The sequence below is a fragment of the Dipteris shenzhenensis genome, chromosome 7, assembly GCF_047967505.1.
Source record: "Dipteris shenzhenensis isolate YYH24624 ecotype China chromosome 7, Dip_SZ_1.0, whole genome shotgun sequence".
In the NCBI taxonomy this organism is placed as follows: Eukaryota; Viridiplantae; Streptophyta; class Polypodiopsida; order Gleicheniales; family Dipteridaceae; genus Dipteris; species Dipteris shenzhenensis.
The window spans coordinates 57,540,320-57,566,522 of NC_141602.1; the positions used below are offsets into that span (position 1 = coordinate 57,540,320).

Genomic DNA, 26,203 nt, shown 5'->3' on the forward strand with positions numbered 1-26,203 from the left:
GGCACCTTAAGGAGGAAGCAAAGAAGTAGGAGGCGGGGCTTTTCTAAAAGGTTTCTTAAGAGGGAGGCAAAGATTTGAAAGGGGGGCAATTTAAGGGAGAAAGGAGAGAGCACGAGCAAACGATGGGGCATGGGGGTCTCATGGGAGAGAGGAGGTATAAATGCGGGGGAGAAGAAACTTGGGAGTGTTTTGGTGAGAAGAGAGGGTGTGGTCACAGGTAAAAGGCTTATATAATATATAAGGCCAGCGGGAATTCGAATGGTTTCTTTTGTATATGGGCCTAGCTCATGAGATTTTCGGCGCAGGCGCGTTGGCAGAGGTGGTACGGCGAGGTCACGGGGAGCACGGGGACGCGAAGGGGCGTGAGGCTGACGTGGCAGACAGTTGTAAGCGGGTGAGGGAAGCCAAGTGGCAGGAGATATAATGGGTGGGGGTACTGGGTGCGCGCTGGCAGTTAAGTTCGTTGAGGCGAATTGATGCCAACTGGCGAGATCCGGGGGGCAGGGCCGAATCTGGGTCAGCCGGCTGGCCAATTGAATGGGGAGCCGTGGAAGTGGGGTTTGTTCTTAATTTACAAATCACCATCTGTGGCCTTTTACAAGACCCTTCACAATTTTTAAAAATATGACAGGTGCCAGGTGGAGTCGCATGTACGGGGTGTGTGACACAACACTTGCAGCGAGACCCCCATGCAGCCGCCACGTCGGACGCAACCCCAACCCATTATAATGCTCCCACCCCACTTCTCTACCACCTTCTTTCACAGCTTTGCAAAGTGTAGACTTCAGTTATATCATAGTGTGCCCCGCAAACTTTTAGAGGATTTTCTCACACAAAAAGGTCGCGTGAGGAGATGGTTTGAAGCTTAGATACCTTTGCGCCTTTCTCGATTGCTTGCCTTGCCTCCCTGTCGAACACAAAACAGCTTTACACTCACTTTTCACTGCTCTTCACTCTCCACAAGAGATTCTCCCATAGAGACAACGAGTCAGCTAGGGAACATTCTCTCTTTCACAATTGCTCGGTTTTCTCGTAGAGACAGCAAGAAACACATTCTCTTTCACAGTTGCAGCTCTCTCTCCCTCTCTTTCCTTCCTTACAGACTAAGCCCACCGTATCAATTCAAATTCACCACCTCTCTCTCCCTTGCTCTCTCTTCTTCCTCTTTCACTCAGTCAACACCCAAGTGTGGCTGCCTGCGCCTCCTCAACCCCCCCTATCGCATCCAGTTTTGCAGCAGAAGAGCGCCTCCCATCTTTGCCTTCGGATTAAATATGCCCGCTGAAGTTATGTTCCCATCCCGACTTATGTCCCCCCTCCCTATGCCCATCCAGCCCAAGTTGAACGCCTTTACGTCTTCCGGTTTGACGCTCGCATTGGTAAGTTTAACCACCCCGACTTATTACCCGCCATGAATCTGCATTGTAAGCATGGAAATCGACTGCCCTTCCCGTGTTATACATGCTCTAGCTCAGTCAAGTCATTAGGAGCATATGGATGGTTATCTTACTGAAGTCTAATTTGTAGGTTTGTGCTTCCGTTCTCGTTGCCTGATGATGATGAATCACAATCCAAGCAACATCAAATTCACCTTCTAGTTGATGACTGAACGTATCATGAGATTCTTCCATGATCACTCGGTTTCGCAGCCTTCTTCTCTCCTGGAGGGTCACCGTGAGCTCATGACCCAAAGCGCCGACAGCGACCATACTAAAATCAAGGAAGATGAATACGAAAGCAAATCCAGCAGTGACAATCCCGACGGAGGATCGGGAGATGATCAAGATGGGGCTCAGCCACCCAAGAAGAAGCGATATCATCGGCATTCTCAGCACCAAATTCAGGAGATGGAAAGGTGGTAAATGTGAATATGTTATGTTGCATCGGCATCGGTGTTAAGAGTAAGTCATCACGGAATTATTGTCTGATTCTTTCTGCAGAGTGTTCAAAGAATGCCCGCACCCAGACGAGAAGCAGAGGCTGGAGCTCAGCCGGGAGTTAAAGCTGGATCCAAGGCAAGTCAAGTTTTGGTTTCAGAACAAGCGGACGCAAGTGAAGGTGAGCAAACTGTGTGGCTGGATTGATGTTCTAGCCGAACTGCGATCCGTTCAGATTCGTTGTCGAATTATCAGAGGGTAGCAGCTAATGCTGAATTGTGCGGACGCGTAGGCTCAGCACGAACGTCACGACAACGCCTATCTGCGCAGCGAGAACGAGAAACTGAGGACCGAGAATCTTGCACTGCATGATGCGATCGCGAACGTTGCATGTCCAAGCTGCGGAGGACCGGCTAATTTGGCCGATATGTCGTTCGACGAGCAGCAGCTCCGCATCGAGAACGTTAGATTGAGAGAAGAGGTACAGACGCAGTTTCTTTCATCGAAGAAGATTGAGCGATGGTGCAACACGCAATCCTCGTATGGTTTCGATGTTTCTTTGCAGCTCCTCATCATCGGCGTTTGAATTGTTCTCCAATGCGAGCAGATCGACCGTATCTCCACAATCGCAGCAAAGCACATCGGCCGTCCAGTCTCCACCTTCACAGGCGCTACTGGCGCCCCTTCCACTGCCAGCTCCACTCTCAACCTCGGTTTCTCGTGGCCTCAGCCTTCCGCAAACGAAGTCCTGGCTTCCGGAACTCCATCATCGCTAGCAGATGTTTTCTCCCGGCCTTTGGCTCTCTCAGAATCCGAGAAACCCATGGTGATAGAGCTTGCAGTGGCAGCGATGGATGAGCTCACGCAAGTCGCGCAGGCAAGCGAGCCTCTGTGGGTGGTAGATCCTCACACCGGCATGGAAGTCATGGACAACGAGCACTATCTGCAGAGATTTCCCGCGAGAGCTACAAGTCATGGGCAGCTAGGCTTGAAGAGCGAAAGCACGAGAGAGACGAGCTTGGTGATCATGAACGCCAGCTCGTTGGTCGAAATGCTCATGGATTTGGTAAGCATCTCGCCAAAACTTCCACATTACGGTGAAGATTTTGCCTGGCGATGAAGATGACGATCATGCTCGCCCTTGCACATTTGTACAGACTCGTTGGACGGAGATGTTCTCGTGCATTGTCTCCAGAGCTCTTCCGGTGGAACTTGTTTCCGCTGGCGTCGGTGGCGGTCACGATGGCGCGATGCAGCTCGTAAGCATCATCCATCTTCTCTTTCGAGCTGCATCCAGCAGTATATCCCCTGCTTTGCGATTCAACGATGCGTCTCTCTCTAATTTGCTGCTGCTGCAGATGTACGCGGAATTCCAGTTGCCATCGCCCATGGTTGCAACCCGCGAGAATTACTTCCTTCGCTATGCCAAGCGCATCAACCATCTCTGGGTGGTCGTGGACGTCTCCGTGGATAGCTTACGCGCGAATCCTCCTCAGGCGTTGGTTCGATGCAGAAGGCGTCCATCGGGCTGTATCATCGAGGAAATGCCAACAGGCTACTCCAAGGTAAAGCGCATCCATCGAACATCTTGGCTTCATGAATGCGCATTCCACAATCGTTGCAGCACTTGTGTATTGCACAATCATCGCAGCAGGAATTGGATTAAGGATCAAAGAAGATTGATGCAGGTCACCTGGGTGGAGCATACGGAAGTTGATAATCGGGCAGTGCATCGCATGTATCAACACCTGGTGAGCAGCGGCATGGGGTTCGGAGCGCAGCGATGGGTGGCAACACTGCGAAGACAGTGCGAGCGGATGGCGACGCTGCTGGCAAACCACGTTTCGACGAGGGATTTGGGTGGGGGTTTGAAGCTTTCTGTTGATAAGTTCTGGAAAGCTAAAGAATGTCTGGCTATGGAGTCGCTGAAAGCTCTTGTAAATTCTGGGTGGAGCTTCCATGAAAGCTAGCTAATGGAACGATTTCTTCTTCTTGTTTTCCGTATTGTTGTTGTAAAATTTGCAGTGAGCCCTACTCCCGAGGGACGGCGCAGCATGCTGAAGCTCGCAGAGCGGATGACTACGAATTTCTGTGGAGGCGTGAGCGCGTCCATCGCTCACACTTGGATCACACTCTCAGGCACTGGAGGAGATGATGTTCGAGTACTCATCCGCAAGAGTGTCGACGATCCAGGCAGGCCTCCCGGCATCGTCCTTAGTGCGGCCACCTCTATCTGGCTTCCCGTGCCACCTTCTCGCGTCTTCGACTTCCTCAGAGACGAGCGATTTCGCACAGAGGTAAATTCACCTCACATGATCTGCACCATTCTCAGCTGGGAAGATTATATTCCACCTGACGGAGCTTTTCCTTCTTCCTTCTCAGTGGGACATTCTCTCCAACACCGGCGTTGTGGAGGAGATCGTTCACGTCGCCAAAGGTCAGGACCCTGGCAACAGCGTCTCTCTTCTCCGCGTAAATGTAAGTGTTTCTGCTTCCCATCTAAAATCACTGTGTCGTTGCCTTTTGGTGATGTCCGAAGATCTCGTTGTCGATCAAATGGCCTGGATTCAATCTCTTCGCTCTTCGCTGCTCGAAAAATTTGGAAGTTGGAAGCTCCAATTCTGATGGAATCGTTGTGCATCAATTTGAATTCGTTGCCATTTGGTGATCGAATGGTCAACGCATGGATTGCAGGCTGCCAGCTCCAATCAGCCCAACATGCTCATCCTCCAAGAATGCTGCACCGACGAATCCTGCTCCCTCGTCGTCTATGCTCCTGTCGACATTGCTGCCATGAGTGCCCTTTTGAACGGAGGCGATCCCGACTGTGTCGCGTTGCTGCCTTCCGGCTTTTCTATTCTACCCGACACGCCGCAACGCCGTGTGAATTTGGGCTCTTCGAATGCTCCTGGACCGCCGGTCGCCGTTCCAAATTCTACAGGCTCGCTACTCACTGTTGCTTTTCAGATTCTCGTGGATCATGTCCCTACCGCCAAACTCTCGCTTGGCTCTGTTGCTACTGTCAATAACCTCATATCCTCCACGGTATTGCGAATCAAGAAAGCGCTGGCTTGCGAGGTTGCATGATTTGTGCACTCTTCCCTCAGTGCAACGTCGATCAGAAAACGAACTCCAATTTTGTCGGTTTGGATTCCTTCTGCACTTCCCATCACTCTACTTGTAAATATTTTCCATCGCATATAGAGCTCCGCTTCAGTGATCGGTTTGAGGGCAAGTCAACACTTCCGGCTGGACAAAGTCTTCAAAGGCGTTGATTGCTCCCTCAAATTTCAATCTCTGCTCAAGTGATCAGATCGCTTGAACATGATGACCTTTCAGTGAAATGAGTTAGGAACTAGAGAGCCAAGAGCTCAAGTGTCCAAGATCGACTAGTTACAAAACTTTTCTTATGCATACAAAGAAGAATCTGATTGTAAGGCATTTCTTCTTTCATTTTAGACTGTAATTTATGTAGCTCACGATGGCAGCAGGTGCTGATTACTGCATGCAAGGGTTAAGTTTCCCTTTTATTTTAGTGTTCTGCATGGATCTCCTAGGAAGCATTGAAAAGATCTTGTTAGAGTTTCTCGATGTTCATTAGATTTCTCTTAGAGTCTTACATATAACTCCCCTACAACCGCTAAAACAATGACGCTAGTTTTGGATTAAAACTCGAACGTTAATTGTCAAGCTTTACGCATGCAAATAGTTCCTTTGTGGATTTGTGAGACAAGTATGTACGTGTGTTGAGTGTAGCCTTGTTATGTCACGTTAACGAGGCTAGTATGCACCAAGTATATGTAAAACACTGTATTCAAAATTTTTAGACTTTCTCGCTTCGTTTGGACTTTTTTTCTTGAACTGGTCACCTATGCTCAATATCACTTAGTAGACTCATAAATTGGGTATTTTGGGAACACTAGATGTGTAAGTTTCACATAATAAACCAAAAAAATTCCCAAGGTTATAAGTGGTGAGCTCTACTTGATACATCATGGGTAAATTTCCAAAAAAATGGATTACCCCCTCATAAATATGGTCTAATAAAGTTTAAAATGTTGTACACCTCCACTCAATATGCAATATATGGAAAGTCAATGGTTGAATTAAATATGTAGGGGGTGTATAGATACACCATTTGATTGAATACCATTTGTATAGATATACCATCATCCAGGAACAAGGCATACAATATATTATCCTATGCTTCTGAATCTCGTTCAGAGTCATCAGATTTTGGTATTGCATTTTCACTTGATGGGTTAAGTCTAGCCAAATGATGTTTAATATGTGCAAAGCTAGGATCAAGAATTGTGATACATTTTTCAACATCATAGCCACGCTTCTTTTTGTAACTTCGAGTCCTTGATTTTTAGCAATGAATAATGCTACTCACTTCCACTGTGTTAAGCCCTCTTTATTTGGAATCCATTCACGTTTCTTTTGCAAGCAACCCTCATACAATTGTTTTACTGTGTATTTTTTGGGGAGACTTTTCAAAGACTTTGGTTCACACGATAAAGCTGTGAATGTTATAGGCATTCCCTTCTAATCCCTTGTTATATGAGCAACCTTTGCCACCCAAATTGGGCCTCCTTGTTCATCCAACTTTGAATCTGCATCAGATGCCCAAATTGCAGCAAACATACCCTCTTCAATCTCATCAGAGGGTACAAACTCTGGTAAGGGTTTATCCCCCTTCCTACCACAATATTTCTGAGGTAAAAGCCATTGCTCAGCTTCTTCCTCATCTATTACCGTATTTGTATCCAATGTGGATCTTGGTGCCATAGCTTCTTCTGGCCAAAAAGATTCAGAGTATTCAATGCTCATTAAATTTTCTTATTTTTGTAAAGATTTGACAAGTGCCTCAACTGACTTGATTATCTCTCCATTCTTTATTGCGTGCTCAGGATATTTTTGCATCATACCCTGAGGGTCATTGTTTGCTTAGGTGTAGCCATTTTTGGTGAGGTTCATGGACTTTTTTGTATATAGGTATCTTGCATGACCCATAACTTATGCATTGCTCAATTCGGCAAACTTTGTCTTCAAGTTATAGTACACATTCTAAACTTGAACATGAGAGCAAAAAATTATGGAATAAGGATGTGGAACGAGACCGTTAAAGCATTACAAGTGCTACATGCATCCTGAAGCCTATAGGATATAGCAATTTATTCAAAAACATCAAAATTTCGTTTTATACATACATGCAACCAAGTAATCATTCAAAAGTACACTACGTGAGCTTCTCATCAACCCAAGGACACACCTAAATGAGATCATTATGCATGGGTTAACGGGCCTCCAATGTTGTGCTAAAGTGATGCATTCCCATTTAAGGGCACGCTCCATAACTTTTTTTGGATTTGTTGAGAACCAAAACGGATTGAAAATATTGGGACTAGTGCATGGTGGTCTTAAAACATTGATAGTTGGTGGTATTGGTATCTAGATTCACCCTAAAATAGAAGAAGTTAGAAAAGTGAAATTTGTGCATGTGCAAAGATATTTTAATAAATCCAACACTATTTACAAATTTGAATTGTTTCTTTTTCCATGCACTTGCTTGCTATATGGCTCATAAGCATGCCAAAGATCATTGCATTTAATAATGCACAGCATCAAACTCGAGAGCGTGCCCTTTGGCTTATTTGTGTTTTGAAGCATTTTAGGCCACATTGCACTTGTTTGGGATATCCAATTCTACTGACATGTATCGTCAGAGGGGGGGAAACCCGCGATTGAAATTTTGCTACTCCCATGAATTTTGAATTTTCACACCTCCTGCCCATCAAATCTTGGAAGATTAAGTACCTACAACTTGTCCCCACCCTGCAAACGCCCTACAACCTGCATGCACCTCAACGTGACCGTGCACAAACTTTGGTTTGCCATTGTCTTCTTTCGTAAGTTGCCTTCTATTCTTTGCTTGCCTCAAATCTTGGAAGATTAAGTACCTACAACTTTTCCCCACCCTGCAAACGTCCTACAACCTGCATGCACCTCGACGTGACTGTGTGTAGACTTTGGTTTGCCATTGTCTTCTTTCGGGTAAGTTGTCTTCTATTCTTTGCTTGCCTCACTAGCTAGCTTCTCTGGGTCTATTCTAGACTACTGATCATGGCCATGGCGTCAATGGCAACATGCAGCTTGCCATGGCTTGCAAGAGAAGCAAACAAAGGCTGTGAGGCAGGAAAGCTGAAAAGCCAGTCAAGGCACATGGAACAGAGTGCGGGTCGAGGAAAGCGCTGGCATAGTATTGAATTGGCAACGAAAGACACTTTTGCAACATCTGTGAAGGTAGAAAAAATGAGAAAAAAGAAGACTCCTTATAGAACAATAGCAAGAAGCTGTTGCCGATGCACGCATTCAATCATTGCCATTGGAGCGAAGAACACGAGCTATGGTGTCACGATTGGTGGGAGCATTCGAGGCAGCAACATCACGCCATTCAGGTGATTACCACTCTCAAGTCTTCACAAGCTTTAGCCTGCACCCTAAAGTTTATAGAGTAACAACCCTACCAACACCTCGGGAGATGCACGACCAAGAGGCAATGCTCTCTAACTTGAGCAATGGCCTAGATAAAGTGAAAGGGGTGCACAGCTTAGATCAACTAGTTGTAAAGAGAGCGACATTAGCTATGTTGGTACCCCTTGAAACAAAGGAGAAACGGCTTGGACACACAATGTCGAAGATGAAGTCAATCAGAAGGACCAACGTGACTCCAACGGTTGAACGTAGAGCAGAAGCAATGCACGATCATCCCGATCTGAGAAGTCTACGGGCTTCAATAGAATGAGAGTTTCTCCAAATAGAAAGGACATCTGTAAGAAGTGAACGGGACAACATAGGTCAGTGGTGCCAAAACCAGCTCGGTGGTTGTTTGTGATTGAGCTTTGAGATAGTTTATTTGTTTCATTTCTTAAACCAGGCTTGGACTAAATGTGATTTTTCTAAACCAGCCCGGTGGTTGGAACATCATGCAACCGTAGGCTGGTTCTTAGCTTAATTTCCAGTTATGTGATTGCCCTGAACCAGCATGGTTGAATAGACATTAGTTATTTTCCAGCCCTATGGCATGGTTGAGTAGAAATTAGTAGCAATATATCTCACAATATATTATTATTTTACTAAACCAGCCCTGTGGTTGGAACATCATGCAACCGTGGCTGCTTCAGCTCAATCACCAGTTATGTGATTGTCTTGAACCAGCGTGGTTGAACATACATTAGTTATATTGAAGAGTCCGATGGTTGAAATTATTGTGTTTCTTAGTTCTTAAATTTGTGAAATTTAATTTCCAGCTATTCGGGTCATATACCATTGTTAAATTGTGAAATTCAGAAATGAAAATCAATATATTGCTATTTTCTAATGGTGAAATTCAGAAATGAAAAGAAATATACTTGTTATTGTCTAATATGTGAAGTTGAGACCGTCAGGCTAAACCATCCCAGTGGTTGAAACTATGACAGTGTCTAAATTATCCTGGTGGTTGAAATTATGACTGTCCTAAACGTTTCCTAAACCAGCCTGGTGGTTGACTACTTTAAACGTGCCCTAAACCAGCCCGGTGATTGAAATTGGCATTGTCCTAAACCAACGCGATGGTTGAAAATTATTTTGATTCATTATATGCTTTAATTAGACTGTGTTTTGTATTCTTTTAGTAGTAGCAAAAAGGGGGCTCATTGTTCTATTGTTCTCGCATGTTGGGTCAGCAGACGGAGTTGTGTCAAGTTTATGGATCAGAATCCGAACATTTCAATTGGGCAGAGGAGCTTTGAGCATTGTAAGCTCTAGTACATCATGAAACTCAAAGACATGAATGTTTGTTGTTGCAAAACACACAGAGACTTTGACCTGGCCCAGCAAGCTATGAATGACTTGAGATCTGGTCGTGTTGGAGCATTGCCCATGCCTCCCCAATGAGTGCGCAGTCTATAGGCCACTTGGATCCTCATCATGTGTTGCAAGGGAGGGCAGGTTTTGTAGCCTAAATTCTCTGTGAGAGCCAGTGGTCTATCCAAAGGGAGACCATGAGTGGCACAGGATTGAATGCATTCGTGGCACATGCAAGCATTGTAGTTTGAAGCTAAAGAAGAAGACTGTCCAAATGAAATGATGGAAGACAACCATGTTGCTATAAAATGGAGGAGATTTAAAAATGTCAATGTTGAAGGATCTGATAAAAAGATATGGCTACTGTCATATAAGAGCACCTAACCAAGGGAGCTTGTAGGTCACGTGGTTCAATCCATTCCAAAATATGTGCTTCACAATTTCACGACCAACTGGTAGGATAAGCAGTTCAGGATGTGACACTATTGTATTTCTAGAAAATTATTATTTTCAAGAACAAGATGAGATACAAAGTACTCACTGGTACAACAAGTAGATTCACAATTATTGTGCATATCACGTACATTCATTTTCTTGATTCTTCCATGCCTGATGCCAATTTGCTTTTGTTGACCCATAGTTGTCCAGGTCAGTGCAATGCGTAGTACCATTTCTACATTTCAGATGATAGGGAACATGACACCCTATTTGTGCAGCATGCTTTTCTACTACATTGGAAATGGCTGAAAAAGGAAAATCCCCATGCAGAAAATATAAAACAACATTGGGTGTGGTCAGATGGTGCTGCCTCTCAATTTAAATTAGCACGTGGATTCTACTTCATCTCAAGGTTCAAAACCCTGACTGATCTAGACATGATGTGGAATTTCTTTGGGTCTAGCCTTAGCAAGGGTGAACATGATGGATGCGGTATTGTTATTAAGCAAGCTCTATTTAAACACCAATTAACATGCCCTCAAGAAAAACTCAATGATGCTCATGATGCTGTAACATGGCTTACAACCAACCTCTCCATAGGCACACATTCAACATATAGTAAACAAAGCCTTAAGAATACTGTAGTATGTAGAGTGTTCCATGAAGTGAAAGTGGATGAAATGCAAAGGAGAAGCTAGCACAATTGCGAGAAAATTAAAGGAGTTTGGGGTCTGCACAGCATATGGGGCTTTTAAAACAACCAATTGATTAAAAGAGAAAACTTTCTTGTTTCTGCAGTGCGTGCATCATAGGGGATCATGACAATTGTAAGAACATTGCAATTGTGAAGACATGGGAGTGAGTTTAAGTCTTTCCTCTATGTTCAGATGGAGTGACAAACAATGGAGAGACAAATGACTCGCCACACTTTGGGGAGAGTTTCGATGACCTCACTGATTGTCTGGAAGAGGGGAATAACTTTGTAGTTGTCACAGATTCTGGGGAGAACGAGGAAAATGACCCATACTTTCTATTGCATTGCAAGAAACCTAAGTACAAGGTTAAGGAAACATTTAAGGATAATTGGGGAACAACCTATGAGAAGTGGGATGTAGAAGTCAGAGCTTTTTGGTACAAAAAAACATCCAAGAGAGGCCGCAATTATGAATTGCTACATAAGAGTCCACAAACATGTGTGTACTCTCATCTAGTAAGAGCTATTAAGTTCCAGATGCAATGCTCTATCCCCTCATGCTCTACCTCCGCCTTCTCTTTCCTCTCTTGATCTGCCCTCTCTTGCTCTATGGCCTCTTGCTTAGCCGCCATATCCTAGAGGTTCTCTTTCCCTTCTATATGCGCTTCTCCTTCTGGCACAGGTGCTCTTTTCCCTCCTACAAGCACTTTTCCTTCTGCTATAGCAACTCTTTGCCCTCCTACAGGAGCTTTTCCCCTCTTTCTTTTCCTTCTCATATAGGATACAACTGCTCTTTCCTCTCCTACAGCTATTGTTTTCCCAACAGGCATGGTCTGGAACATAGTGACACAAGGTGGTAATGCTGTGAGCTCTAGTGTATTCTGGAGGCATGGTCACGAAGAAAGTGACACAAGTTGGTAATATTGTGAGCTCTAGTGTGTTGTAGAGGCATGGTAAGGAACAAAGTGACCAAAGTGGCCAAAGATGGCAATATTTTGAGCTCTAGTGTGTTCTAGAGGCATGGTCAGGAAGAAAGTGATAGAAGTTGACAATATTCTGAGCTCTAGTGTGTTCTAAAACATGAAAAATGCATTGGATGACTTGAACTTACAGTTTGACTAACTAGATAGTCATGGAACGTTTTGCCAAGGGTCCACATAAGCTTCCTAAGAGGAAGGATGTATTTATTAGATTGTGTACCTTCCTTGCCTATCTTCTTTACAAGATCCTATTTCAACATAGGAGTGGGAAGTAGTGGAATCTTTGATATAACTGACAATGGACTATCTGTAAGTTATTTGCGGGGATACCTTTTAGTCATGGAAAACGAAATGTATAGTCCTTCAACTTTACTTGGAATGGTGAAATAGCAAGCAAGAATCTAGAGAAATGCATGAAAATGTCCATTTTATCCCTCGTGCAACATTAAACAATGTGTTTGACTAGTACAAGTTGTCCACATAAATTGTAGGTTGGGCATTTGCATAGGTTTTCTTCATGACTTGGAGGACATTAAAAGCATTGATGAATTTTATTTTGATGGTTTTATTGTGTGGTTTCGTGTCCAAAGTTTTTAGGTAATATGTATAAAGTTTACAATTTATACCTATTTGCCTTGCTTGCATCATTAAAGGAGACAATGCCATGATGGAAAGCATCCTATGTATTGATTTATATTTTATGGTCTTTTAATGTAATATGCTTTGTTAGGTCTGCTAATGTAATGGTTGTTGAATTGATGTAGGAGGCATTTGAGATCACTCATTGGTGGACTATATTAGTCGAGCAGGAGGATACATTGTGGTCTTCCACATCCAATTTTTAGAATGGCCTACTTAACTAATGAAGTGCATCAAAGTATTGACAGCTTGATCATTGTGATCCACATCACATGGCTTCCCCTATTGCATTGTATCCCATTGGCAATGGTGTAAGAAACTTTGTGCCTGGCTACCCTGAGAGGAGAGCCTTAATGGTATTAGTATTACAATCTTACTTGGGGATTTCAAAAGCCTCTAGAGGTAGCAAAGAGGAGGTACAGGCTATGAAGAGTCTTTGTATTTGAATGGAGAGATTATAATACAAAAATGTACATTTTATCACATTCTCTTCCTTGCAAGATACCATGTCATAAGCAATAATTTTGATTCAGTCATGGTTAAAATGTTGAATGTGTTGTTAATTCAATATAAGGTAATGTCGCTTTGAATTGTAGAGTATTGAATCCAGCACCTCTAAGTTTGTTGTGTCGAGAGGTGAACCTTTTAGATGCAAACTTGTCCCTTTTCCTTCATTTGTATCCAAAGTAATTACAAATTTATGACCCCCTCAACTTTTAATTTTTGAAGGTGTTCTACATTGAATTTGAACATTCGGATAAAAATAGGTTGTAGACCTTATTTTTCCAGTCAAATATCATAGGGCTACTCATGCTCTTGATTTTGAACTAAAAAAATTTGCAATCGGAGTTATAGCATAAAAGTTATAGCTATTTTACTATTCTCTTCATATTCCATGCAATTAAGTTCTATTACTTGTATATATATTTTTGTAAAATTAATTTAGGAAAATATTATGAATATTCCAAGTCAAAGTATTACTCTCGACCAAGTTTGGTAATTTTGGTGACCATTTTTGGCAAATATAGGAGGAATTTGACCACAGTGCAAAAGTCAAAGTTGGCTAGGACATAATGGGGTGTCCAAAAATGCACAAACCCGCTTTGGCCATTTGGAGTGTCCAGATGGCCAAATTCGCACCGTGGCGGGTTTGTGACACTCCAGATGGCCAAATTCGTACCATGGCGGATTTGTGCATTTTTGGGCACCCCATGATGTCTTGACCAACTTTGCCTTCTGCACCGTGATCAAATTCCTCCTTTATTTGCCAAAAATGGACATCAAAATGGCCAAATTTGTCAAACTCCTTCATTTGCCTCTTCAAAATCTATATTTCTTCATAGGAAATCATGAAGTGCATCAATCCTTTACAAGGTGATATAGTAGGCAACCTAAAAATTAAAATAAAAGATACATGGACATAGCCAACCTCCATGACTAAGAAAACATAGAAAATGAAAATTTTAGATTCCTCTTCAAAATATATATTTTCTCATGTAATGCATCAAATTATTTCAAGGTGATTTAGTGATATGAAATCAAATATTTCATTAACATAGCCAACCTAAAAGGTGGTTCCAAAGGAAAGATAAACAAAGAAAATGAAAATTTACAAGGTGTAGTGGAAGATCAAAGTCTTCTGGATCATATAAAAAATTACATTGACATAGCCGACCTACAAGGTTCCTCCAAAGCGCAAGAAATTATATTGAAAATATATTGCCTAAGGGTATTACCAAAGTTGTACGACAAGGCACATAAGTTGTCATATTCATTTGCTAAGTTACTTTGTAAATATTTTCTTTTCCATGTTTATCTATGTTGAAGTTGATGCATCTATAAAGACACATGGATTTCAATCAGGTAGTGTCATGGGGTGTTCAAAAATGCAAAAACCCACCATGGCGCGAATTTGGCCATTTGGAGGGTGTCCAAATGTCCAAATTCGCGCCATGGTGGGTTTTGGCATTTTTGGACACCCCATGATATCCTGACCAACTTTGCCTTCTCCGCCGTGGTCAAATTCCTCCTACATTTGCCAAAAATTGACATTAAAATCGTCAAAGTTGTCAAATTTCTTCATCTACCCCTTCAAAATCTATATTTCTTCATAGAAAATCATGAAATGCATCAATCCTTTACAAGGTGATGTAGGAAAATCTCAAATTTTGGTTTTTAAACACTCCATCGAATCAATGTGGTGCCATGGTCAAATCCCTTCTACATATGTATTGGAATGGCCAAACTTGGCAAACAACATTTTATTGACTTGTAAGTTACATCAAAATGTGATATAACTTTTGTGTGCAAGCTGATATAAAAAAATATGCAATATTAAAAACAACAAATAATTAAAATAGACATAACAAAAGATTCATCATTTGGCCATAGATACATGAAATTTTTTTGCTTTAGATAGAAGAATATTATTAGAAATAGGTGTTTGTATTTCAAATTGTATTACAAAGAGGCTTCATAGCTTGTTTCTCTTCTTCTTCAACTCTAATACACCAATAATAGGGTCTTTGATTCCTCGATTAAGTCCATAGAAAGATAGTTATGCTAGTTGGAATCTCACATTCAACTCGTAAGTTCTTATAATCTCATGTACAACACATTGGAATGGATCACGTAGGTTGCCTTGGGTCAATATTGTGAATTCTCCATGCCTTCTTGTTCCAAATGGATAGACTCTCCATTCCTACTTGCTACTGCACACATGAAGAAACATCATTTTAGAAATTTAAATTTAAATAGATGTAATGCATCATGGGAATTCTTCTTCTTCAATAAACTTTTGAGCTTCAGGACTTACATTAGCAGCATCACAAGCTCCAGGCATCTCCTTTGCATCACCATTCCCTTCAAGTCCTGCATCACCTCCAAAACAACTTGTCATGCATGACTTTGTGTCTTTCGATATGAAGAGTTCATATCATCCATGCCCACCATTCTCATATCATTTTCCATGAAGTTCCTGAAAGAACAACTAAGGGAACCTTAGCAAAAGCAATGCACCACAGTGGATAATCCAAAGTAAGAAATTACATTGAAACACTATGAAATTAACATTTTATCTCATATTCTCCTCTTTAGAGCACCTACTGAGGTTCAAGATGCTTCTTTTCTTGAAAAAAACAATCATGGATCACATATTGATCCTGCAACTGTATGGTCACATGGTAACATGGGAGATCTGCAAATGGTGCCATCAATAGTTGCAGAGTTTACAGAGACTGTGATAGGCCATGATAGAAGGTAGGTGATGTTTGAGGAGGGATGAGAAGGACCATGAATGATTACGAGGGAGGAGAAGCAAGTGGAGGACTAGGTGTGAGGATGAGGGCAGACAAATACACATGAGTAGTCCTGAGAAGTAGAAGCAATAGGAGCAGGCATGAGCATGAGGCAAGAGGAGCTTGCATGAGTAGGAGAAAGGAGGAGTAGGCATGAGCATGAGGGAAGATGCGAATGGATGAGCATGAGGGAGGAGGAGGAGTAGGAAAAAGCAGTAGGGGGGGAGGAGGAGGACGCATGTGGGAGGAGGGAGGAGGAGGAAAAAGTAGCAGGGGGGGGAGGAGGAGGATGCATGTGGGAGGAGGGAGGAGGAGGCATGTGGACAAAGGGAGGAGGAGGGGGGGAGGGAGGAGGAAGGTAGGGGGAGGGAGGAGGAGGAGGAGGAGGAGGAGGAGATGTGGAAGAGGAGGGAGGAGGGAGACAAGGAGGAGGATGGAGGGAGGAGGAGGGAATTCAAATTCAAAATTAAAAATGCAAAAGTTTGACTTTGGAGAATGGGGGAAAGAGGGAGAGAGAGGGAATTCAAATTCGAAATTCAAAATTTTGACTTTGGGAAAAGTGCCCCCTTGGTGTAAGAGGTGGCCCCCTCCTAGGTGTAAGAGGTGGGATCAACTAGCCTTAACCCACCTAGGTAGGTGGGGTTAGGACTCCCTTGGACCCCACAAGAGGACTTGCATTAGGCCTAATCCATTTCTTAACCCATTCCTTATGAGGCCCTTTTGAGACCCCAATTTTCCCCTAATGGCTCTCTGCATCCTTCCTGGCCTGGGGAGCTACCTAATTGTCTTCTCCACCTTGGCTGCTCTCTGCCCCATCCTTCTTGGCCTTGAAGCTCTCTCGCAGTTCCTGCATCACCTTTTTGGTTTCTGCATTCTCCCTTTTCAGCTCCATAATAATCTGTTTTTTTTCAATGTTCAATGCGTTTTGCATGTTGTAGATCCATTTGTAAAGACCCTCCTTTTTGGCTCTCTGATCTTCAAGATCCTTTCACATTTTTTCGAGCTCCTTGTCTGCCATGTCCCCATCATTTCTCACTTCTTTGAGTCTATCTTAGAGCTCCTTCATGCGGTTCTCTACTTCTTCTCTTCTATGCCTTTCCATGTCGACCAATTTTGTAGCAGCCTTAGCTTGCTCTTATGCCTCCTCTACCTTGGCTTCTGCACCTTCCTTGAGACTTTTCTCAAGTTGCATTGCCTTTGCTGCATTGGTGGCTTTCTCCTGTAGAAAAGTCACCTTTTGAGACATCTGCTTGCAATAAGGTGCATCGCAACTCCAGTGGACTAAGATGACAATTGGGATTTGCCATCCATGCAATTCTTCAGGTTGGTTAACACGCTCTTGGAGATCACCCTTGAGAAAGATACATCACATCCTTTTAATTGCTCTGCTGCTGCTTGAACCTGCTAGAACTTCACGATTCCTCTTGTATCAGGAAAGAAGTGAATGTCTTCTTTAGCACATCTTGGAGGTCTATTGGCAAGCTCAAAATCTTGACTCCACCATCTTTACTAATCTGATCATTGGGGTATACATCTAGAATTTCCTGTCTCTTCCACTGCTTCTCGAAAAAGTGTGCTTGCAAACTGCCTTCAAAAATTCTTAGAGCATTTTTAATCACGCTTTCATTGATGGTAATCTTCTGACCTTGACAGACTAGTTGTCCCTCCTTCATGTTCACCTCTTGTACCAACTTGGTGAAGTTTTGGAGAGCATCCAAATTGGGCTTTTGAAGAGCAATAGAGGAGCTCCCATATGTCATGATTTCAAGATCAGGGGAGGAGGGGCTCTCACACTATGTTGCAAAGGGGGAGGAAAGATTGTGTGAGGAGCTCCTGGACTATGTAGGGTCCATTACGAGAGGGGATAGAAGTTGTAGGAAGAGTGCAAGGGAGATAGAAATGGTCAAGAGGGATACAAGATGAAATAGTGGAGGCTTAAGTTTGCAGTCCGATTGCAAGGGAGAAAGAAATGGTCGAGAGGGATAGAATATGAAGCAATGAAGGAAATGGAATAGTGGAGGCTTGAGATTACAAGGGAGAACAAAATGGTCGAGAGGAATAGAAGATGAAACGATTAAGGGAATGGAATAGTCGTTTGTAGCCCGACTACACTGTCAAGGTGAGAGCCACCATGGTGAATATTGTTAAGGTGAGAGCCACCGCGGTGGTTGGTCCAAATTTTGATTAATTCAAGGCGGCAATACTGACTTGCATGGTAATGAATGATTAGAGGTGGTGGCATCTAAGATTCCCAGCAATGTCTGTGGTGGTGCACTGGGCTAGCAATTAATTACCAGCCACTGCAATGGCCCGTAATTACTCAGCTTCCAGTTACCACCACTGGGCTTGCCTTTAAGGCTCTCAGCAATTGTCAAGTTTTTATAAATGTAAGATCCTCTGTTCAATTTTTGCTCGGTATAAGTTGATTAGTTTTATATAGCCTGTTATTGGACGTAGATGTACATTGTAATCTCTTTTGCTCAATTTTCAATCGATAAATTGTCCTTTTGCCCTCATTTATATTTGCTGCAACAAGGACTAAAATACCAAGAAAGAAACACTACAATTTCCTTGGTTTATGACCAAAATAGCACTAAAATAACTCCAACGACCCCACCATTGTGGTTGCATGGAGATACATTTAGAAAATACAATTAAACTTTCACGTGCATTATACAATATCCATGATGCCACTGGATAGAAATGGCATCATCAATTGCATTTTGCTTAGTTGCACAACGAAATACATTTTTCTTGGTACACAAATATATAACTCAAAGAACCAGCGCGGTGGCTTTCATAGATTTCCTTCTGTTTTCCAGCGCACTGGTTATCATAGACCTTCTCCTATAATATGTAAAAATAGGTAACAGAGCTATAACTCCAAGAACCAGCGCGGTGGTCTCTCCAAGACAACCTTGAATTCTGGGCGATGATAGGTCATCAGGCTATAGATTGTGCTGAGGCGATGCTCAAAATGATAAATTGCATCTCATTATTATGCCAAAAACCAGTGGAGTGGTCTCTCCAAGCCAACCTATGATTTGCATGCGATGCGGGCAAAGATGCGGCAAAAGGCTACACAATGGTAGGTGGTCAGGCCAGAGAGACTGCGCTGCAATGGTGTTCAAAATGATAGATTGAATCTAATTATTATGCCAAGAACCAGCACGGTGGTCTCTCCAAGACAACCTTCAATTTTAATGATCTGCATGGGTGCATTGCCCAGTGATAGGTGGCAAAGCTGTGGCAAAAGGCTGCACGATGATAAGTGATGAAGCGGTGCAGACTGCACTGTGCAAAGTAGTGCAGAGATGTCATGTGTCAAGCTATGCAGTGTTCAAAACAAATAGACTGCACCTCATTATTATGCCAGTGCCTTCATGACATCGAAAAAATGTTCGACGAAAGCGCGGGTCCGTGTAAAAATATTCACTTAGGAGCGCATCACGTCGCGGTCCTAAAATAGCCTCGAAAATAGTTTCGCGATTGGTTACACCCAAGCAAACGTTGACCCTTGAAGATGTTTCATAAAGACATCCAAGCCTTTCATTTCATCTACATCAAGAGCTTTATTCTTTGCAAGAACAAATCTAGTTTCCTCCAATGGAGTTATTCTTTGTAATAAAACATATGGCTCACTCCATTAATGATCTCCATCCACTGAGTAGTGCTTCCATTGCATCACTGGAATATCGTTATGCATTCTAAATAAGAAATAGTGTGGATTTGTGTGCCCTATTAATGCTTCATCTCTCCCTTGTAATTGTGGCTCTATGAATGCCCTCTAATCTACCATTCTCTCCAAGATAGCCACTTCTGATTCCTCCTTTCAAGAGCCTCCAATTATTTTTCCAATTCAAGACATCATATCCTCCAATGTCAAAACATCCCTTGACTTTAACTTGCCAGAGATAACACTAAATATTTAATCTATGTCTTCATATGTATGACCGACAAGAAGAAAACCAACTTTCACTTCTTTTCAAACAAACCAGCATAGAGCATAAACCAAATATATATCTATTCTTATTTTCTCTCCAGTAGTTATCGACCTGTATACACAAGGTGCGAGGTAAACATCCACGTGTATCTCTGACCTTCCGTATTGCTTTCATAATGGATGTTGTGACTTGGTTACTATCATGTTCATGCAAGCAATCAATCCATTCATTGGAAAAGAGTCAAAATCCATGCACTAATACTCCACACAAATGTGTTTTTAGTCCACGTTTACCCTCCAATGGTGGTGGGGTACGTCTATTGGCAATATTGTTGTATTCTAATCCATGCCATCAATGGTAATGCACATGGACTTTTTGACATGCACAATAGCTTCCTCTCTCCAAGAAGCATACAACAATCTAGCAACTTGCACATGAGTTAAATGGATTGTTCGCCATCTTATATATTTTCCTCGCTTGTGCTAACATTTACTATGTTCAATGGCATCTTTCAATTCATCACATGTCTTGCATTTTGACATCCTTTGCTTTGATGGTGTCTTGACATGGAAAAACTATCCATGCCAAATTTTAAATAGGGTTGCCCTTGAAATCATGCTCTCTTCTCTATCTTGTAAATTTTTATTGACTATTTCTAGCACAGCCTTCTTTGTCATTCCCAAAGGAAGATGATGTTGGCATTCCACACTTCCATCCGGCATTGTTTGTGGAAGATGAGGCTATGGTAATGCATGATTGTCAAGGATTTGGTTTAATGTTGTAGCTGCATTTCTAGTGCTTCTGTTTCCTTTAAGCTTGTAGGCATTTCCGACTTTGTCTTTTACCTCTGCCCAGATGGTCCAATATGTATCATGTGATAGTCTAGTTAACCATTGATATCCTTGATTACATATAGATGTCCCATTAACCATGGGTTTCAATTTGGGTTTACAATGTCTTGTCCTCGAGTCCTTATCACCTTGATGAAGAAAACAAGAAAACTCTTGAAGAAGATAGTTATGTCTATTAGTCCCTGTCTTACTCCAAATGTTGATGTGCATGGCTTCACAATCATCTTTTGCAACTTTTCTTATGCAAAGTTTTCTGCAACAAACATGCATAAGAGTCCTTTCTATATTCTCCTCAGATAACATTACATGTCTCTTGGGTTTTGGAATTGGTGCCATGATTCGTCACCTCTTAACACTTACATACTTTCTTTTTGTGAATAATGTCTTGCGTTTCCATGTTGTGGGTCCATTATCTGGCATGGAATCTATATCTCTTGAATCTTCATCTCTAAAATCAAATGCAGAGTGCCCTTGGGAATTATTTGATGTCACTTTATAATATCTTGGAATTGGCAATCTAGTAGACAACTTGTTCATTAAAGTCAACCTATTGCCAATGCCTCTTGAATTTTGTGGTTGAACTGTTTCTCCTTCACAATTAGATGTTTTGCCATCCATATACTCCATGCTAGTAAGTACATTTGGACCATCACAAGTCTTAGATGTTCTGCCATCTCCGTCCTCCATTCCAATGACAACATCACGACCATGATCATTAATATTAACAATCCAGTGAGCATGTTTGAGTCGCTTGCGATACAAGACAAGTCTTCTATACCCACGAGTATGTTTGCCATCACTTGCAATACAAGACAAGTCTTCTATACCAGTGAGCATGTTTGGGTCACTTGCAACACCAAACAAGTCTTCTATACTAGTGAGCATGTTCGAGTCACTTGCAACACAAGACACATCCTCTATACCATACACTAACATAGTGTAAATCTTATGCAAAGTATCATTATATCCATTGGAGATGGACACATAGTCTAAAAGCAAACTGAGTGCACAAAGTTTTTGAACACTCATGCATGATGCATGGTACAAATTTATAGAAAAGTACGCATTCCAAATGCTCAAATGATATCCTATGGGTATAAAACTCTACACAAGCCTTAAACTAAGAAAATCTATGATATCCTATGGGTAGGAAACTTTGCACAAGCCTTTAACTAAGAAAATATAAGGCCTCTATACATACCAATTGATTTTATGATGTACTTGTATCCTCTCTGGTTAGTTGAACTAATTGAAGTTAGTTATAGTTACAATTAACCTAGGGTAGACTAGTTACACTCTGGTTAGGTTAGCTTAATTGACCTTCAGTTTTAGTAACTAAATGCAACTAGTTAAGTTAGCCAGAGTAACTATTCAGTTAAAGTAACTAGATAGTTGGGGTAATAGGTTAGTTAGACTAACTAGAATTAACCTAGTTCAAACCCCTTAGTTGGACTTAAAGTCCATTCACACCAACCTTAAGACTAAGGGAGCCCCCCCCCCCAAAAAAGGTCCATTTTTCCCGTCGTAACTCATCTGTTTGGGACCCAAATTGGACCCCGTTTGAACCAAAATTTCACAAACCGAAATACCATGCTACGAGGCATTTTTCTAGCCCATTTTGGCATCCCTAGAACTTGCTCATTCATGCCCCCGTGTGGGCCTTGTTTTGCACATTTCCCTACACACGTGGGACAATCTTAGGCACATTATTAACATGACGGTCCCTACAACACTAACACCACTCTAACCCTCCAAACAAAACTACATCAACACCCACACTTGCGGCAGAGACACCCTTTGCAACCCTGACCCAATCTGCATGCAGCTACGCTCTGACTAATGCTTCCCAAATCCGCATACAACTCCGCTACAACCACCACCTCTGACAATCCTCTACCCCGATTCCCCCCCTGAAATTCAAGAAATCCCTTTAACTCCTCCATGCCACAACATGGCTGGACGCCGTCACGACAATGATGGGGATATTGACCTCGATGCAGAGGCTGACAATTTCTTTAATCGCACAAATAATAAAAATCAAGGCAGGTGCCCCTTGGGAAAACTGGAACTTCCCAAATATAATGGTAGGGGAGACCCAGCCCGTTTCCTCCAGCATTTTGATGCCGCATGCTGAGCAGTTGGAGATCAATCCCATGAAACCAAGGTGGCCTGGTTTCCCATGGCCTTAATTGATGAAGCGTCTGAATGGTACCTAGAGCTTCTAGTGGAAGAGCCAGCCACATGGGACCTGCTTCAAACAGAATTCAAAAGGTGCTTTCAAACAGAGAGGCTACAAGATGATCCCGCTCTCCAACTAAGCAAGATCAAACAAGGCCGTCGAGAAGATGTACACACATACCTGGGCAAGATGAAAAGATTAATTGCCAAATGTGACCCACGCATTGATGCAAAGTACCTCATGGCTTGGTTCATTGTAGGACTAAGGAAGAAAATCCAAAAGGATATGAAAAAGATTAGCAGCAGCTATGAAACGTTCAGTGCTGCTCATGCGGCAGCCATTGACATTGAGGATGGCATAACCGACTCTGGCACTAGCAGTGACGATGGTAGATCTAGTGCACGAGATAAGCACTGTAAAAAGGGCAAATCCAAGTCCACTACCGAAACATCAAATGAAGATCGCCTAGAGGCCATGACCATGAAGCTGAAAGAAGACATGATGCAGGCCATGTAACAAAACCATCACTTGTCTCAGCCGCCAACTCAGACATATCCACAGTGACAAAATGTCTGGTGTCCACATTGCATGGCCAATCATACAACAAATGAGTGCTCGGTCCTAAGAGCCAGGATCGTTGCACAAGCAAATCCACCGCCAAGGTTGTGGTGCCATATCTACATCGTCGGCAGCCATGATGAAAACAGTTGCATTCAACATGCACAACAACCCGCCTCGACCTCAACAATACCAAGTGGCACCCATGCTAGTGTACAGGCAACCGGCACTTGCATAAGTGCCCCTAGCTCCGAGGCTAAATCTTGTTCCTATTTGGACACAAGTCCCACAATTACTCAGGAATCCGAATCCATGACCAGCCAAATCTAGCTCCTCACGTAGTTCCAATACATCAATTACACACCAAGGAAGTAGACTCGCCATTTGAGTATGAAGTAGAGTACCTAGTGTACTATGTAGAAGGTGCAGAGTGTCTAATACCAGTCTATGCAAATCAAGTTCGGCCCAATACATATCGAGCGCCAATCAATTGCTATAGTTGTGGAGAAAATCATCGGATCGCAAAGTGCCCTCATTGTGGTAGCCCCGCTACTTTCTAACCACTCTACAGAGATTGTGGCATAGGACATGCCTGTATGGATTGTCCCATGAAAAATAAGATCCCGCAACAAACAAAGGTTATAAGCCTGACATCCCAATCGGCATCATTGGGGTGGACCTGGGTCCGACAAGTGTGATATCACAACCTATGAATGTAATTACAAGCCAATAGAAAGAGGTCACCAAGGACCCTAATATTCCAATCCAACCAAAATGACTTCTTAAAAAGAAAGCACAAGTGCCTCCACCTCTGCCAAGCTAGCCAAGCTCATTCACATCAGCTACCGAGCCTCAAATAAAAGAAGCTCCATACCGAAATGCAGAAGTGGAGAAGGATCATTTTCAAGCACTTCAACAATGGGTACAAAAGGAACAAGCTCAATTTGAGGTTGAGAAACAAGCTCAAGATCCAATCCATGACTTGGCCTCACAAAGTATTGATACTATACTCGATCCTCTGTTCCAAGAACAGACTCCACAACATAATGTACCACCATGTCAACTTGAAGAAGCCACATCTCTAGCATCCTGAGTTGCCCTATGTCAATTTCCATCGGAATCCTCCTATGGAATTGTCCCAATCTCTGGGAGAGTTTCAAAGGATGGATTGAACTCGCAAATCCCTCTCCACTTATGAATGACATCGAAGATATCTTTGTGTGGATGGGTGAGAGAGACGACATACACAACATTACTGTGCCTTTGATCCACAAGGAATATAATGAAGTCCAAGTAATAGTGGATGGTGGAGCAGGTGTAAATGCCCTATCAAAGGAGCTCTACGATGAATGGGGCCTCCCACCAATGCAAAAGGCTAATTTCAACATATGCCTTGCCGATGATTCATGGGCTAAACCCTTGGGAATAGTGAATGGTGTGTCCATAAAGGTCGCAGGAGTCCGCTTTTCCCTTCAATTTACAATCTTGGATCTCTCCAAAAAATCCTATCAAATCTTACTGGGACGTCCCTGGTTACGGGAAGCATCAGTCCTCCATGATTGGGGAATTGATAGACTGACAATCTAGAATCACAACACCACAATCAGGGTGAATGTGGGAACAGGAGCTATAGAACCAATTGTGCCTAGAGCATTGGATGACACATCTTCAATGACAATCTCAAGCAAATCAACTCCCTTGCAATAGCATGCCATAGCAGGCGATTCACAAAGCAATGTAAATAATAGGAAACAAACATTGGCAACCATCGACAACTGCCATTCATTAGACCCCATCTTCTCGCAGATAGATGCTAAGGTGCTACAGGTAGATCCTCCACTCACACATGAAGAACCAATCGATCTAGAGGTGCCATCTTTATGGATGACCTCGAGTGGGATAATGAACTTGAAGACGGTACCCATACCAATGATAACTCAGATTTTCCTTGGCACCTTGAAACTGAGGCTGAGAATGCTGAAATTGAAGATCAAGTCTATGACAGTGACTTAGCCATTCTGCATGCCCTAATAGCAGTCGAGCTTCCAAAAGTTAAACCTCCAAAGTTGAATAATAGCAGCAGAAGATCCCGCAAGAAAGCTGAAGGAGGAAATCGCAGAAAAGCCAAGGCTGAGAACACTTCAATGAATTCAAACAAGTCCAAACAAGGATCATCGAATTGTATCTTGCAAAGCTAGCTCCCTCAAAATCAGAACCACCACCTCTTGAATGTGGTCCCCTGAGGGATGGGAAGGAGTATGCATAGCAAATGAACCCTTACTTGGGAACACCTTACCAGTGGAAAAATTACCCCACAGTTCCCAACGTAAGAAGTTTCGGAAATATAAGCCACATGTGCAGACGAAGCTCAATCAAGAGACTTCAGAAAAAGAAAGTAAAAAAGAGCCTAACAAATTGGTAAATGAAACTATGCCACCTAGTACACATGGCACATGTCAAGCTAGTTCAACACCATCAGAGGCCAATCTTCGAGAAGTGCCGGAGTACGTCAAGAATTACATGTGGCAGTGCTGCAATAGCAATGCCAAGACCACTAAGAGAATATGAAGTTCAAGAAACCGATAGCATTGGAGAAACTCCAATCTATGAGGGACTGGCAAAAAGATGCATAATATACCTCGCCTTGGAAGGGGAGGAAGAAAAATTGGTTTTCATTGGGAAACGGCTTTGACAAGAAGATGAAACCAAACTCAAAGCACTCCTAATGGAACACTGTGACTACTTAGCATGTTCATACAAAGAGATGAAAGGAATTTCACCAGACGTGGTAGTACACATGATACCTGTAAGGGAAGGTGCCCACCCTAAGGTATGTGGACCTTATCGCACAAATCCTAAGTATGGCACCATGGTTTATGATGAGCTGGAAAAACTC

At 42.6% G+C, this 26,203-nt stretch overlaps 1 protein-coding gene across 1 annotated transcript; it reads left to right on the top strand.

Moving 5' to 3' along the window:
* Nucleotides 1-1,289: 1,289 nt before the first annotated feature.
* LOC147900561 (homeobox-leucine zipper protein HDG2-like) lies at nt 1,290-4,964 on the top strand. The gene is made up of 11 exons (XM_087376763.1): nt 1,290-1,379; nt 1,650-1,855; nt 1,941-2,058; nt 2,170-2,358; nt 2,485-2,943; nt 3,035-3,136; nt 3,236-3,442; nt 3,566-3,743; nt 3,903-4,174; nt 4,260-4,355; nt 4,572-4,964. Exons 1-11 carry the CDS (start codon nt 1,290-1,292, stop codon nt 4,962-4,964), a joined length of 2,310 nt encoding a protein of 769 aa, XP_087232889.1.
* Nucleotides 4,965-26,203: the final 21,239 nt, after the last annotated feature.